Source organism: Rhipicephalus microplus, chromosome X (assembly GCF_043290135.1).
Source record: "Rhipicephalus microplus isolate Deutch F79 chromosome X, USDA_Rmic, whole genome shotgun sequence".
Classification (NCBI taxonomy): domain Eukaryota; kingdom Metazoa; phylum Arthropoda; class Arachnida; order Ixodida; family Ixodidae; genus Rhipicephalus; species Rhipicephalus microplus.
In genome coordinates this window covers 457,954,990-457,972,155 of record NC_134710.1, presented here as the reverse complement: position 1 = coordinate 457,972,155, position 17,166 = coordinate 457,954,990, and the positions used below count along the sequence as shown (strand labels likewise).

General features: G+C 45.3%; 1 protein-coding gene across 1 annotated transcript in view; it reads right to left on the bottom strand.

The window, feature by feature from the left end:
• The window catches only part of LOC119160846 (uncharacterized), a 275,521-nt gene that overhangs the window by 48,044 nt on the left and 210,311 nt on the right, over positions 1 to 17,166 (bottom strand). Inside the window, exon 2 of the mRNA XM_075880656.1 lies at positions 2,237 to 2,359. Within this exon, the coding sequence (XP_075736771.1) occupies positions 2,237 to 2,359 (123 nt within the window). The remainder of the gene's footprint in view (positions 1 to 2,236; positions 2,360 to 17,166) is intronic.

Sequence of the window (17,166 nt, the reverse complement as noted above, 5' to 3'; positions counted from 1 at the left end):
AGGCCACCTTAACTGTAATTCTATATAGGTTGGGAGGTTCTTGCGCTGCTGCTCTGCACATAACAAAATTGGAGAGTAATGAGATATGCAGTTGCTTATTTGAAAGCTTTTTACATGGTAGACCAGTGCTCTGTGCCGAAGCGGTGGACGTACGCAACGTAGCCCGGTGTCAGCCTTCACACGTGTCTTCAGTTTAAGTAGCTGAGTGAACTTAGGATTTCGAAGCTTGGAAACAGTCAACAGACTGTGGTTGCAACAGGCGCATGCTGCCAGCATTTCCCTTACTTTCTTGCTTAGGCGATGTGTTGCGACTTTTGGGGAGTGACAAAAAATCACTCATCGTTTTGTTACCCATCGATCCTGGCGTTCTAGAGACTATTTGCCTCCACAAGCTGGCCCATATGTTGGCTAACTCTGAAACCACCTTATTATTTTGCCGATTTCCTCAAAACTTGAAGCAGCCCATCCCAGCCTCAATTTTCTTGCATTGCAAAGCCGTATTTTAATGGTTGTAGAACTTGCAAAATATGTAGTTCAGCTTTAAACTTTACATTGTGGTATTTACACTTCGCTTTTACTCGGCTTTGCAGCTGCCTGCTGCAATAAATTTTCCGTTTGTGATCGATGCCTTTCAGATGCAGGTCCTTTCGACTACTGCCATTCTTTGAACAGCCAGTCCAGCGATTTGTTACCTGATGTGTCTGTTAACTTTCACGTTACGCGGGGCCACATTATTCGCTTCATACATTGCCTCTCATACTAACCACAGTCGCGTAAGCTACAGCTTTGCTGTGTATTTTGTTGCTAGGGATGCTGGCTAATTCACTAGAATAATAATGTAGTAGTAGAAATCATAGTAAAAATATTATCTGGGGTTTTGTGTCTGAAAACAAGATAAGATTAACTTTAAAACAGAATTCTCCCTGTACGCTGAGGTTTGTCAGACTACCAATGATTGAACCTACTAGATTTAAAGAAAGGGAACGGGACATTTCTCACCAAAGAGACCGATAAATGCAGAGCGTGACACCACTTGAGTAAGATTTGTATGAAACGTGTGAGAACTCATAAGAAAAGAAAGTATAATGTTTCTGACGGCACGCTCAACTCACCACAGAGGTGAATTTTAAAAGTTTTTGCGAAGTTATTTTCTAAAAGCTTATGGCGTCCACGCAAAAATGTGATTTGTGCAATTTAAGTCAAGTGCACATTTCATCTGCGGCAGTGCGATCACATTGCTTAGTTATTATTCGATATACCTGTTTAATACTGGGAAACGACTGTTTAAGTGCATGTCACATAGTCTGCGTTTAGGCACTGGCTGCCTTTTACGCAATAAGCTAATTTTAGGGCACGCAATCACTGCGACTGCCTGCAGTGGTCTCTCACTGTACCCATTCAGTCAACAAGTATCACCTGTGAACAATTCTGCGCTTTCTTTTTCTCAAAGATTATTTATTTCAGAGCGTAAACTTTGCTTGTTTCGAAACTGTTCCCAGAAATGCTCAGCTGTGGTTACGCTTGGTAGTTTTGTAATTCGTCGACCTCCAAACCTATGAAGTGCGCACCAGCGTTATCCTCGCTCCCGATGATGGGCGACTCTGTAGATATTTGCCCCTAGCAGCCGCTAAGCGGGCAGTGCAGCGCTATTTCACAAATGTTCGGAAAATTATAGACTGCGAATTCGTAATGAGTCTTTGCATTTCAGTGGTGGCATTTGAAAAACGATTTGTTGGCAGATACAAGAATTCTTTTTGGTAAGATGGAGCTAACTGATGCGCTAACAGTTTTCATTGCATGGTTAGCATTCAAAGCTGCACTACCGTGAACTAGAAAAAGTCCTTTCTATATTTATTTCCTAGCTTCCATTACGGCGTCTTAGCCCACATCACATGTTACTGATATGTGAAATTGAACCTCCCGAAACCACCATATGATTATGAGAGACGCTGTTGGCGAAGGCTACGAAAATTTCGACCACCTAGGGTTTTTTAGGCTGCACTGAAATCTGAGCACGTGGCCCTACAGCATTTTCATCTCTATGGAAAATGCAGCCGTCGCAGCCGAAATTCAATCCCGTGACCTGTGGGTCATCAGCCGAGTGCCTTGACTTGCTAGACAATCACCGCGGGGCTGTTAGCTTATATCGCATATATGGAGGAACATATACATAAAAAACAGTTTTTTAATTTTGGTTTTGATGCATTCGGCATATTATGGGCAACATGGTATTTACCTTAGCGATGATGGTAATGTTCAAGAGTGTTTCCACAGGAACTGGCCTTGCTTCGAGTAAGTGTTGTGGAAATCTGGCGGCGTCGGAGGTCTTGGCGTTGTTTATAAGAAGCGATAGCTTGTTCTGGGTGGAGAAACAGAATACAATTATAATTTGGTGTGGTAGTATTGTATAATATATGTGATAACAAAATAATGCAAAATGAATTCGCTGCTGTTTATTTATACAAGGCTTTCACAAGTAAGAAGGAAAGGTCATGCGACTGTCCATTCAGTTTTGTAATATGACGCGTTCCGCGGATAAAAGCTTTTTTCCTATTCTAACACTAGTTCAGCAGTACTGACTATGTGTCTTATCCTTACGGGATTGCAAGTTAGTTAAGGAGTAATATGCAAGTGATGAACTTGTATGTAAATATTAAAAATAAAAAAATGAAAATTTGCAAGTATATATTTCTGTTGTGGTACTTGACTCAGTAACATAGCGGTAAGCAGGTTTGTGCTTTGCTGGGGACCCTTATGAAGAATTGTTCACCGCAGCAGGTTCATATTCGAAATCCTTGATTAGCTCAACAGAGCCGTCACGGGACAAAACCCATCCTTCAGCTCCCCTTACAAACAGTAACGTTGAGTCGGACTGTGCACAAGCGAACGCAAACTATACACGATGTGACTCGACTAACAACTTGTTTCTCTGGGTTCGTGCTACCTTCATTGCCTGAGGCATACGTAGAGGAGTGAAGTGATTAGAAGTAGCTAAAAATGCCGCGTGGGTGAGAAAATTGGAAAGAATAAATGTATTTCTTTGGCTCACGACGACCACTTGTGGATATATTGCTTCCATGATATCCCCTGTTCGACGGCTCTAGTTAAATACCTTTATGACAGAACCGGTGGCACAGTCAGTGTATACATGTGCCAAGTGAGATTACAGTACCAACCGTATATGTCTCATAATGACCGAACCATGGTGGACTTTATGTATTTTACATAGAGAAAGAAAAGTAACTCTCACGGGATGGTTGGCAACGTTCCACTTCCACGTCGCTATTGTCAGGTGTCTTCATGTGGATCTCCAACTCGTCTGAAGCAGTGCACCTAGAACGCACTACGATGTCACCTATGTGCTCTGGGGTACTTGAAAATGCGAAGCTAAGTTCACCCAAGTAACTGCCCGCCAACTGGGGTGCGTTTCCCCTCAATAGCGACTGCAGCACGTTGATGACATGTGCCTCATCGCGCACAACACAGACGAAAAGACGAGGCATACTACGAAGAACGCACAAGCTGATGATGTTGTGCTCTAGTGACGAGCGTTCCGGATGTGTCGCCATAACGCATGCGTGGATCCTGTCGGGACTTTCAACCTTCGCTCCCATCACGTGGCAGCCCGGATACTTCAATGCCGATGCCAAGCGCTCATGAAGAATGAAATCCCCGGTCAATGCGGCATCCGTAGAGCCGACTCGATACGCCCGCCAAGCGCGAAAGGCTTGCCGGCCTGCGAGGCAGCAGTAAAGCCATGCTACACAAAAGACGCGGGTGTCATACGTGGACAGAGCCTCCAGGGCTAAGCGAATTGAGTTGACTGCCTGCATAGGACTAGCACCTCTCAGCTCTGGTAGCCACCAGATTCCAGTTTCGTTGAGAGACAGCATGGCTTCAGGAGGCATTTGAAGGAGTATGCTACACAGGGCATCCAAGTCTCTCTCCGACATACCGACGGAGGAAGTGGATGCCTGAGAATCTCCTGCGGTGCTGTATCTGCCAAGGTCTTGCAGCCGTATTTATTGTAGCTTCCGAGTGCTGTCAGTACGTAGTTTCAAGCTCTCAGAAAAATCCAAACTTTCCACTGCAGGCTCACCGCACGTGCTAGGGTTATAGAACTGCATCAAAATGATTGCACTATAATTTCAGCACAAACATATGGTTCTATGACGTGATGGCATTGAGCATTGCCTGAGGCAGGTTGAGCAGTCCTCAACCCACAAACACAGCTGGTTTCCGAAATTCACCCGCAAATGAAGCCAGTTGTACTCACGTTTCTCATCAAATGGCATTTGTTGGCGACAAGCCGCACTCGAGAAGGGGGTTCAAGGATGTTCAAGGTGGGCGGAGAAATCCGACACAAATCGACATTTCGCGCTTGGCTCTATCAACGAAGGTAGTGGCCAACTGTGGCATATAATATTCTATTCCGCATAAATATTATAAGTATATAGACTACAGCAATAAGGGAGGCTAAAAACACAGATATTATAAGCATGCGCTCACAATAGAACACTTAGGCATGCGCCAAACAGCTGTCTCTAATTGCAGCTCGTCAGAGAGCTTCTCCTCTGAGTTTGTCACTTTGGTCCCCAGCTGAGTGTCATACCGTGACTCATTAGTATGTTGTCTTGTCTGTTTTCGGGCGTATGTGCCAAAGATAGCTCCTCGAGGCACTGCCGCAAATCTTGTTCGGTGTACAGTAGATGTGGTATCTGTCGAAGCTGCTGTCTCTGTACAATCTCTGGAAAGATGCTCTTGCCGATACCAAGTATGTGATACGATGGCAGTTTCCACCATGTTTCAAAGTTATGAGGGTGTTTTTCTGCTCTGAATAGTAACAACCGGCGGAGACCTGCGTAAGCTATGAAGATTTTGTGATGGTTTTAGTTAAATCGAATAAAGTAATGCAGAATAGTTTTTGCATGCAAAGCGCCATCGAACATGACGTTCAGTTTTGTGCTATATGGTAATATCGAACTAGTATTCCTAGTAACGGTTGCACATAACATAGTTTGAGAACAGTTTTACAACGGAAATTTCAGTATATGTAAGTACACAGTGGGATAAGATAGGCTTTAGTTTATGTAGAGAGATCATTACTGAGGGCTAAAATATTTTAAAAGGTTAGAACACGATAGACCACCTCTTTTCGTTCTTATCCGCCAAAACTCATATTCATTTCCCACTCTTCGATGTCAATGTGGCGGATATTCCGATAACTTTCGTGCTTGTTTCCTTTCCGGACTTTCCGCGAAACAAAATACGTCACGGTTTTTTCACAAGGTCGAAGAAATGAATGCGACAGGACGAAAATGGAATCATAACTTGAAGAAACACCAGCAGCTCCAGCTTGCAGCATGCACAGATTACATTGCGATCACGAAACTTCGAACAAAAAGTGCGAAAACATATTGCCACTGGAATGAACGCCCACCAATGATTGAAGCGCGACAAGGTGAGAAAGAGATAAATACATAAAACTAAAAACTCAATATTGTTCATTTTTTGGAAAAGTTGAATTCTATATATGTGAAATATATTTCGACCTATATTTTACCGTTTATCTGACACTTCCCTTTATCGATTATTATCTCATGTTTTAGTCGAGTGCCATAAGTGCGGGGTGAATCCAAGTATCTAGGCCAAGGTATATATAACTGCTAGGGAATGTTCCATAGAATCCCATACGTTTGAAAAAAGCTGATAATCCATTGATTGATTTGTGGGGTTTAACGTCCCAAAACCACCATATGATTATGAGAGACGCCGTAGTGGAGGGCTCCGGAAATTTTGACCACCTGGGGTTCTTTAACGTGCGCCCAAATCTGAGCACACGGGCCTACAACATTTCCGCCTCCATCGGAAATGCAGCCGCCGCAGCCGGGAATCGAACCCGCGACCTGCGGGTCAGCAGCCGAGTACCTTAGCCACTAGACCACCGCGGCGGGGCACTGATAATCCATTGCTCATAAGACTGAGCACTCTGTTTATGAAGAGAGAACACTTCCGGCGGACCAAAAATAAAGTGTATGTGACCAGATTGCTCGTAATGAAGTGACGACAATCTCTGGTCAATCGTGCAAAATTCTACCTCAAACTAGTTTTTATAGGCCCCTGATCTCTAATCACCCGAGATTAGGCGATCACTGGCGAGTAATTCACGAGCACGCTCCTAGTCAACGTCCCGCTACGTTATCTAATATCTACGCAAGGCTAAATATCCATGTTTAGGTTAACTATCACAATATTTTTTTCGGCTTTAAAGGGAACCTTTTTCTTGGATATTGTATTCGGTGCTTGTGGCATCTGTCGTAGATAGGGTAAAGCAACCAACAGCGTACTGGTCGTATCTGCAGCGTTACTTACTTGTTTCGCACATACGAAAGCTCTCGCAGGTCACAGGATTGAATCCCGGCTGCGGTGGCTTCATTTTCGATTGAGGAGAAATATTATTGTAGGCCTATAAGCTCAGATTTAGGTACACGTTAAAGGACTCCGGGTGGTCAGAATTTCCGGAGCCCTCCACCACGGCATCCCTCATAATCATAAGGTTGTTTTGAAACGTTAAACCCCACGTATCAGTCAATTAACTAGGCAAGTTTTTTAGCGTGGCAATGATACTGTTCTTCAGTTCTAACAGGGACAACAGACGCCTAGCTACACCATAGTTATGACATTTCAGTTTTATTTATACTGACAAGAACTCAAATTTGTTACACTGCCACAATTGTAATAAGGACAAAAGTGTGCGGACCACTACATGTGCTATGTTTTGCATTTGGCTCCAAAAACTGTTAAGTATATGAATTGAGGCATGTGAATTGTAGCACAATAAACAACTTGGCGATATTCTCACCAATAATATCAATAATAGTGGGCACTGAACGTTCAACAGCGAAACCGGGCCGCAAAAATACTCGTGCATCAAGGCCAAGTCAGAACAGTGCCGAGTGGCCCATGTTTGTAATCTAAAAGGCATGGGCCATTAGATACACGGTTGTTTCTACTGTATCCTCGCGCTGCACATCGTTCCCGCAGGTACTCACGCAAGCACTCAGTGTTAATAATAATCCTCATCGTTCCTCTGCCTGCTGGACACTGCACTCATGGCGTTCACCAACAATAAAACACACCTCACAACTGCACGTAAAGCAAGGAACGCAAGCAAGGGCACAACACTTAGACATGTGTGGTCATCTGTCATAACAGACGAATTTAACGAGCTTGTCTTCCCATGCAGTCGAAGAGCTGAAGTGAGAATTGATGGCGTCGGCACTGGCGTTAAAAAAAAAGTTTTGTAATAATAAGAAACCTGCTATTTTATTTTGCCCATAACACCTACAAAATATTGATGAAGGAAAGAAATGTAAATTGTAAAACATAGTTGTTGCTTCGCTCGAACATAACACATGGCTTTTCACTATTAGTGTTTGCTCCCTCCAAGCACAGTCACGCTTACGTCGCAGTACCTATAGCTCCCTAGGCTGATGTTACTCGCAACAGGATCTAAACCGCTTTTCGCCTTAACTTTCGCGACCTATTTCAGTAGGCTTTGTCCAGGCAATCTGCTATCATGGCTTGTGTTCAGTTCGCTGCATTGCCAAGTCTGCATGTCACTTGTGCTGTGGACTTGCAGCATGTCGAGTAGACATATACAAAGAGTGGTAATTTTTGACACTATGTTCTTGTTTTTCGACTGCGATAATAATAAACAAATTTCCACTAGTGTCTTCCATTTGCACCTACACAATGTACGGAATGAAGTCACTATATGCATGAAGATTAGGGTTTTTCGATATTGCTTCTAAGCTACTAGCAGATAGCGATGCTCCTATAGTACCTACACAATTCCTTTTCTGAATGTCAGAATGGTAGTCGTTATTGAATATTTATGTTCATACCATGTTGTTTTGTTTTTGCGCACTATGCATAAAAATATTGAAAAAATTTGTCGCATCAGGAAATTACTCGGCACATGGCTTGCCCAATGTACACATGTGTGTTTTGTAATTCCATGCTTCGAAATGTTTGTCTTTCATTTCAAAGTAGTTGTTATGAATTTACGACTAGAAGCCAAGTATTCCGACTTGCGCGTATCAATGAATTTTCAGTTACGAGACGTAAGCGCAGCTCTACACCATAAAATTCGCCATACTTCTCTTTAAGGGAATTTTTCGTGGATAATTTATGAGACTATAGTTCATTCTCACTTATTTGACCACTGCCGCACTAAAATTCTTATAGCTATTCTAGAGCCTCACTCTTCAAGCTTTGCTCTTTGTAGCATCAATTAAGCAGATCGTAGTGTTTAGTTGTTTTATGTTTTTATGGACGGAATGATTTTAACACGCCCATTTTCAGCCTGTGAAATGCTTCCACACTGCGACAGACATGTCGTCACGCAAGGCATACGCGTCAGATTTTCGCAATCATATCTCATGTATATTTCTGTGAACAGACATTTTGTACGCACTCATCGCGTATTTCTGCAATGCGTTGGTGAAACGTGGCAGCTACTCGGTGAATGGCAGTTTGTTTTCGCCATTTATTTCTTCCTTATGTGAAAGCTCGACGTGGTTCCCATCAAAATATCCACTTCTAGCACGTTTCAGCTCGTGGTAATATGATACAGCTATTGCATGTGGCCCTTCCTGTCTGGTATAACAATAACCTGGAACATTTGCTTCCACATTGGCATTGCGGTAACGAGTGTTCCGACAACCATCCGCAGCTCTCCATCGCTTCGTTGACGTAAAAATAATCGTTTACTTTGTCTGCACTGCATGGGTGTAGTAAGACATATCTCGCACGCAAGTTTAGGCATTCGAAATGAAACATTTCTTGTTTTCTTAGCAGGCGATAATTGAACAACTGTTGCATAGGTAGCTTCATTTTTGTAACCTACCCATCAATTAAGTCCAGTTATGTAATTATGAGTAAAAATGTAAAATTGTGTCCCACAAATTTTTTTTTTATAGCCTTTATACTTAGATAGTCGCTTTCATCCTTTTGCGGACAGCCGGCGCTTTCGCTCTAATCTCTTCTGCAGCCAATTCGTTGGTCTGCTCATGCCGGTTTCTCCACGTGCGCATGTAGAATTTTTGTTGTTACTTCGTAGCGAAAAACATTTGGTGTCTGTGAGTGTGACTGCGCGGGAAAATTGAGAAAAGTGTGAAAACGACACAAGAGATGCTGTAATGCTTTGAGGAGTGAAAACTCCTGAAGGAACAGAAAATCACCATTTTTCCGCTTCCCAGCGGACTGCAGGTAAGTACACATTTTATTAGGTTCTTACGAATAAGCAAGCACTATACTTGTAAAAGAACCTATAGGGTGAACAGGCATTATTACTTCCGTAGATTTTTTTTCGTTTCACAGAGCCCATTTTTGAGTAATCTGGTATACGTGTAGAGAGATACCTGTCGCAGTTTCTCGCAAGTCGATTGACGCCATTTTAAGAACAGACAGAAATCCAGCTTCGGCATTGTTTGCATTAGCGCAAGCTATTACTTTTATTCTCTAGAGGCCAAAAACTTCCAGATGCTTTGCCGAATGTGCTTGGACGCTTGTGTGACGATCTGATTCAATTTGAGGTCATTCCGACGTTCAGTTTCTTTTAGTGACTTACACTTTTGAATTGGCATCAATACGAAAGAAACCTCCAAAATTGTTTACGTTGCAGTGACTGATTGTATTCTATGTTACGAGGAGGTCAAGTTACTTTTGTAGCAGAAGAGCAGTTTTCCGCTTATCAATATGTGCTAAGAATTTTTTCTATTCTCTGTAGTCACGGTATAGCTACATAGCTGACATATCAGCGATCAAAAGACAACGCCGAAGAATTGGGATGGTTTCTGCGCTGTGCATGCTTTCCTTCTTCTTTGTCTATAAGTATCATAAGTATCAATTTAGCTTCTAAGTAGACTTGTCTTGTGCCATTTTTACGTAACAACTTTGTGGTGGAGGTGCCAATGTGCTTCTCTACCTCGATGGTCAACCGCGGGTGTTATTCGAGATGCACGAAGCAGAGAATACAAGCTGGGACTCTTCAAATAGAAGATTTTCGACTTTTTTTGGGAACACCGATGGACGGCAGATCGCTGCGTTGTATAAATAAGCGGCTCATGCACAGACGTCGATTGAGTCGTTTGTCGCGTACATTCAATTTGTCATCGCCCTATGCCACCAGATTCATGAGTATATGCATCAGTCTGAGAAGGTGGCCCATGTGCTGAAAAGCATAGCAAGCGACGCCTTTATTCTTCTGGTACATAATAACGTTGCCACCGTCGACACCTGCATTAAAGAGTGCTGGTGGTTTGAAGAATCCAAGAGCCGCCATATTACTCAGCGATTCACCCGGCTGCCCAACACGGCCGAAAACTTACTGTGTGAAGCCACCCGCCAGTAGCCCACTTATGACAACGTCACGCTCATTGTTTGTTGGGAAATTGAGCCACCTTTTTTCTCAACGCTCGCCTCTGACCAACAACAGCCGTCAGTGACGTTTATACAGGCTGTGGTGATGCAGAAGTTTGCGAACCTCGGCCTTCCATCAGCGTGTCCCTTCACCCACCCTGAAGTCCTGCATTACTCCCAGGAACACGCTCGCCGTTCACCTCCTACAATGCCCTTTCACAACTCTTCGGAACGGCGAACACCCGACGACCAGTCTATTTATTTTTCCTGCCACTACTATGGGCATGTTTCTCGCTATTGCCACCGCCGTTGGTCAAACCAATCACGTCAGACCTTCTCAACGCCTGCTTACATGCACCCTACGACCCCTCGACGTTCAGCAGCCGCACCCTCCAATTTCTATTCGTGGTCACATTACGAGCCCCCAACTGTCGCCCCTTCGGCCAGTCGTCACTGCTCCCGCTCCCTGTCACTGCTACGCCATGAATCCCGCTCTCCACCACCTCGGCACTTTCCTCGCTGAGGTTCTCTGGTCAATCGCAGCAGGAAAACTAGATAGAGCAGTTTGTGGAAATAAAGCCGCCATACCAATGATGCCCCCGAAATCTCTACTAACGCCTCTCACGCACCACAGCCTGCTTGAAGTAAAGTCGACCATTTCCTGTGGCCGCCCACATTAACAAAGGTGCGCACCTGTCTAATATGAGCGCTTCTTTACGCCGAGGCTTGAAAAGATTATGACATCGTCTACAACGCATCCAGTACGTGTTGCTGATGGCGGTACTGCACAAGCAACCGGAATAGGCACTGCTCATGTCAGCATGGCTAGTCGTCACACCGTGTTTTTTTTGCCATGCTAGCGTGTTGCCCTCATGACCTTATATTTGGCCTTGATTTCCTTTCGGTACACTCGGCCTTAATTGACTTTTCTTCTGATACGCTCAGCCTGAATATTCCAACTTCGAATCCTACTCTTCAAAACCTACCAGCCGCTTGAGCCAAACCACTTTCGTTCACCTGCCACCCCTAGCCGTCAAATACGTGTCTGTCATCAGCACCTTCTATTCCTGGCGGTGATTACATCGTTACGCCGATTGCTGACGTTTTGTTGATGTTACTGTGCGCCATACGATCGCGACCATAGCGGATTACTGTGCGTTCCTTCCACTCAATAGTTGTGGCTGCACGCCTCAAATGTTGCCCAACAGATGTCTCCAGCCCAACAACTGCCGTAACAGATGACGATGTCAGCGTTGTCAGTGTATTTGCCCCTGCTCAAAGTGTGTCTCGTGGTCACCCAGCCCGGGCGATGCAATTTTCAATGCAAATGACGGAATCGGTCCTCTCGCCTTACCAGGCCAACACTCATTGCCAGGTTGTCTAGTCAGACAGTGACATTTACGCCATCCATGATCGTCCCTTGGGCCCAACTAAGACTGTCACTCACCGAATCAATACTGGTGACTCTGAGCGCATCCACCGTCGGTTGTACCACGTGTCAGCGTCCGAGCAAAATGTTAATCAAAAACAAGTGTCCGAAATTCTTAAGAAATACATAACTGAACCATCATCGAGCCCTTGGGCATCTGACGGCTCATGGCGTTTCTGAATTCATTATTGCCACCTCAACAAAGTTATGGAGAAAGACGTGTACTTTCTACCCCGCATTGACGGCTGTTAGGCAATTATATCCACTACGGACAACTGGCGCTACCTATTGTGATGTTGTGGAACTAGCGGGTTGACGAGGTGGCCGCAAGGGGGACGAGAGGGATGGTTGGCGATCGTGAAGCGGTTCACGAGGTGTCAGTTACGTAATCTCTTTGAATCGTTGATAGCTGTTGTTTGTCCTTCAATAAGTCGTGTCATCGTATGCATCGACCCCTGACATGGCAACGAGGACTTAACAACGAATCTATGGCCAGCGTAGAACAGAAGACGAAGCGAGAAGATAACACTGTACGTACCGAGGCTTAGCAACAGCAAGTGCAGCCTGCGACAACTACCAGTATGGAGACCGACCACAAAGAAGTGAAAAACTCCACGCTGATCACGGACGAAGTGGCTTTCGGCACGACCGACCTGAAGCTTACGATGCCTCAAGGTATTTTTGAAGACAGCGTCTCTACAACTCGTTTGACGCGCACCAACGCCATCGAAAACCGAACTAAGCCGACCGAAAACGCCAACGGAACAATGGAGCTCGCGATGCTCAACACTACGTTGCAAATCATGGCGCGACTTCTCGAAAGGCAGTACAGAACACCGCCAAGCACATCGAACGACAACGTCACCAGTACTCAGCAGCAAATAACTACGACACCAGATCTTACGGGAACGCTGCCGACCTATTCAGGAACTGAATAAGACAACTTCGCTCAATAGAAGACTGCCGTAGAATCAATGCGCGAGCGGTGCGCATCGACTGAGGCAGCAACAATCAACGCAGGAATCTCTCGACTTAGGGGCCGCGCAGCCGCTTGGCACCAAACTACCGGGCACCTGCACGCCCACTGGACATCATGGTGGACGGCATTAAAAACTGAATTTAACAAGCTTCTCCTGTTCTGTCAATTGGTCGCCTACGTCGACGCAAAAGCTCAACGAAAAAACGAAACGATGACAGACTATATGTACGCACGCCTCCAACGCATCAGACGAGCCTCGTATAAACTGTTCGACGATGATGTGGTCCACTGGTTCATACAGGGAGTACGGTCAACAAGCGTAAAACCCATGTTAGCAGCTTTTCACGACCTGCGACGCGGAAGTATCACCGAGTTTTGCATTACGCCCAACAGCTGGATATAAGAGATGTTGGAATCAGCGACGAAAAAAAGCCTCAGGCAGTCAGCATATCGTCAAAGCTCAGCGAGAGAAATGCAGCTGAATCAACGACCGCAACGACACCAAAGTACGCACGCTTGCCAGCCGACACGTGCGCACGTTGAAAAAGGGAAGGACACAGAGCAATCGACAGCCCTGATCCAGACACACACACTCAAGATGAAAAAGCAGCCGCTGTGCGACGTCGCCAAGCGAAAAGCTCACCACAAGGCTTCGATGGGGTCAGCATCGCAGATACGAGTGGGCGAAGGATAATACTACAACAGGCCAGTGTAAATTAAATCACATCACAAGCACTTTGGGACCCAGGCTCTGCAGTAACACTCATCGACGAGCAGTTTGCACAAAAGCACGATTTCGGGGTTGCTACTGACGTGGACTTTGTATTGGGCGGTCGATTTGGCAACTCGTGCAAGCCAACCGGTATGACTCAAGCGAGGATCACCATCGGTGATGCCTGTGCTGCAGTAGAAGCTAAAGTGATCAAGAATCTTCCATACGAAGTCATGGTAGGTCTTGAATTGAGACAGGCCATTCCGTTCGACTAAATTGAACGCTATGATAACGGCATTCATAGTATCTAGTTCATAAGGAACTGAAAAAGAATGTTGGTGTATCAACCAGCAGTGACTCGGGCACACAACCTTCTCTGTCAAACTTCGTGACAGAACTGAGCGCGGACAACCTCGTAAAAAGCGAAGGCATCAAATACCCTAAAGATATGTCCAGCCAACCAGAAGTCCACTCAACAGACGTCATCGAAGTGTGTGGAGCCATTGATACGAAGACAACAGTGACACGTGAAGTGCCCCAACTACTATCAGCCAAAGAAATCGCCTAGTTGATTCAATGTAAACCTGTTCCCGAAGATTTCACAGAGAGTGAAATAAAATGTTGAAAGCGTCTCTGCTGAACAACATTAATGTCTTTACCCACCTTAACAATGACTTGGGTCTGTGCACACACGTCAAACATGCAATGGAGCCCACTGACAAAAAGCCGGTCAGGATGCAGCCCTACACCACAAGCGATGCCAACAGGAGATTCATCTAGGAAGAAACCCAAGAGTGGATGAGAAGAGGTATCCTCCGCCCTTCAAAGTCCGCCTACGCCTCCCCTGTAATCCTTGTCGACCAACCACATCATGAGACTACACCGAAACTATTGTTGGTAGACTATCAATTTTTGAACGCGAAGACGGTCAAGCGAGCCTACCTGGTGCCAAAAGTCGACACACTCATTAGGAAAGTGGTTGTATCACAATATCTGTCAAAGCTGGATGTCAAGAAAGCCTTCTTAACATACCACTACGTGAAGAAGACATTTCGAAAGCTGCTTTCGTGACAGAACATGGACACTTCGAACCACTACGAATGCTTTTCGGCCTATGCACAACACCCGCAAAAATGCAGAGCCTCATGAATGATGTTCTTCAAGAACTCATAGACAGTGGTCATGTGATCGTCTACATCAATGATGTGTGCATCTTCAATGACACTATAGAGGAACACATTGAAGTGCTTGACAAGGTACTGAAGGCTCTTCATGACTTAGGGCTGCGTGTTGTATACAGCAGGTGTATGTTTGCAGAAAGCAGATACCATTCTTTGGATTTCTGAAATCACAAGAAGGAGTGACGATCGACCCACAACGCATCGCAGCGATAAAGAACTACACGGTGCCGAAAACAAAAAGCGAAGTGAGATCATTTCTTGGGCTCGCATCGCATTTCCGCAAGTACTTAAAGTACACGCGAAAATTGCTCGACCACTGACAATTCTCACGAAAAAAGATGCCATAGTTCAGTTGACGCCTCAATGTCAAGGTGCCATGGACACGCTGAAGGAACGACTGACAAAGCACACTATCTTGGCGACGTTCAACCCAAACCTGCCGACAGGAGTACATGTCGAGGCCTCCTACGCAGCGCTCGGAGCAGTCCTTACGCAGACACACGTTGACACCACACGGTAGTGGAATATGCAAGCAAGAACGTCTCCGACAGCAACAGCCACAAGCATTCGAGGGAACTTGAGGCAATCGCAGCTCACTGGGCCATAACCGAACGTTTCCACTGTTACCTGCAAAGACTAGAACATTTCGAGCTCATAACAGACAATCGGGCTGTTACGCACATTATGTTCAAAAAGAATCCCAACAGGCGATTTGCACGCATGATCCTAGACCTTTCCACAAACCATTTCTCAGTTCGTCACACATCTGGCAAGATAAATACCGTGGCAGACACACTATCAAAAATGGCGAACGCAGTGTTTGTGCTAAGGGCAAATTATTCACGTCTGTGTGAATTCCAGCGCAAAGATGCAAAACTCCTCACTATTATCCAAGACATCGAAGCTGCCACTGAAACGGGAAACCAAAGCAAAGCTGGCAAAAGCTACCAGATCGTTAATGGCATGCTCATGCACAGTATAACCCAACATGGAAAGACAATACAACGGGTTGTCGTGTCCAAATCGCTACAACCTGCTCTAATGCAAAGTCACCACGATCATTCTGGTCACGGAGACGCCCATTGAAGGAATGTCAAGCTACCCAAACGTTACTACTGGCATAATATGGACCAGGACAATGCACAGTATGTCAGAGAGTCCCGGGTGTGTCAGCAGCACAACCACCCAAAGGGTGTACAACCAGGAACTCTCACCCAAGGGAGGTGCCTCAAACACCCTTCCATACAATTGCCATCGACCATGTGGGGCCAATCAATACAGCTGACGAGAACAAATATGTCATAACAGCTGTAGACGCAGCTACGAGGTTCATTGTCACAAGAGCAGTGCCGAGCAAGTGTGCATGACATGTGATTCAATTGAATGAAGAATAGATTGTCACTAAATTCGGTTTCCAAGAACGATAATCAGTGACAACGACAGCGCGTTCACGTCCAAGACAACGATTGACTATCTACATAATCATCACATTGAACACACGCTCACAGTGCCGTACGCAACACGGACAAACGGACTTGTTGAGAGAGCCAACGGTCGAATTCTTCCACATTTACGCAAGAATGTTAATGGAGACGTCGACCACTGGAGTGAATACCTTGCCAAAACCACCTTCGAATTTAACGCACAGTTCCACGCTGGACTCAAGATTTCACCATTCGAACTGTTGTTTAGTTACACACCCCGAGGAATAATTGACAACCAGCTGAAGGCAGACATCCACGAGCCCCAACAAGACATCGAGATGGTCCGGCAAGAAGCATTTGACAACATAACAGCCTACCTAAATAGTATGAAAACCAAACACGACCGAAAGCATCCGCCAGCTTCCTAAGAAGTAGGTGATCAAGTCTTGTACGAGGCATCATCCAAAGCCGGGAAGTTTGATCCTTGAAACAACGGACCATACACTATTACTGACCGCGACAAGGAAACTTTCACGATCACCAGAACGAAGAACAATCGCACAGAAACAAGGCTGGCCAGCGCAACGCAGTTAAAGTGCTTTCATGAGAAAACACAAGACACAACCCCACAACTGCACGATGACTCTGCTCAATCCACTCAAGCACCGTTAGCTACTGATGACCGGCACAGACTCAGAAAACCACCTCGTTGGCTTCAAGATTTCGTCACGGAATAATAACTTGAGGACGCATTACTTAGGAGTCCAAGTGTGTTAGGCAATTACATCCACTACGGACAACTGGCGCCACCTATCGTGATGGCATAGAACTACTAGCGGGTTGACGAGGTGGCCGCAAGGGGGACGAGAGGAATGGTTGGCGAGCGCGGAGCGGTTCACGAGGTGTCAGTTATGTAATCTCTTTGAATCGTTAATAAATCAGTTGTTTGTCGTTTAATAAGTCGTGTCATCGTATGCATCGACCCCTGACCGGAGGCCCTCGATTGCCTCCATGGT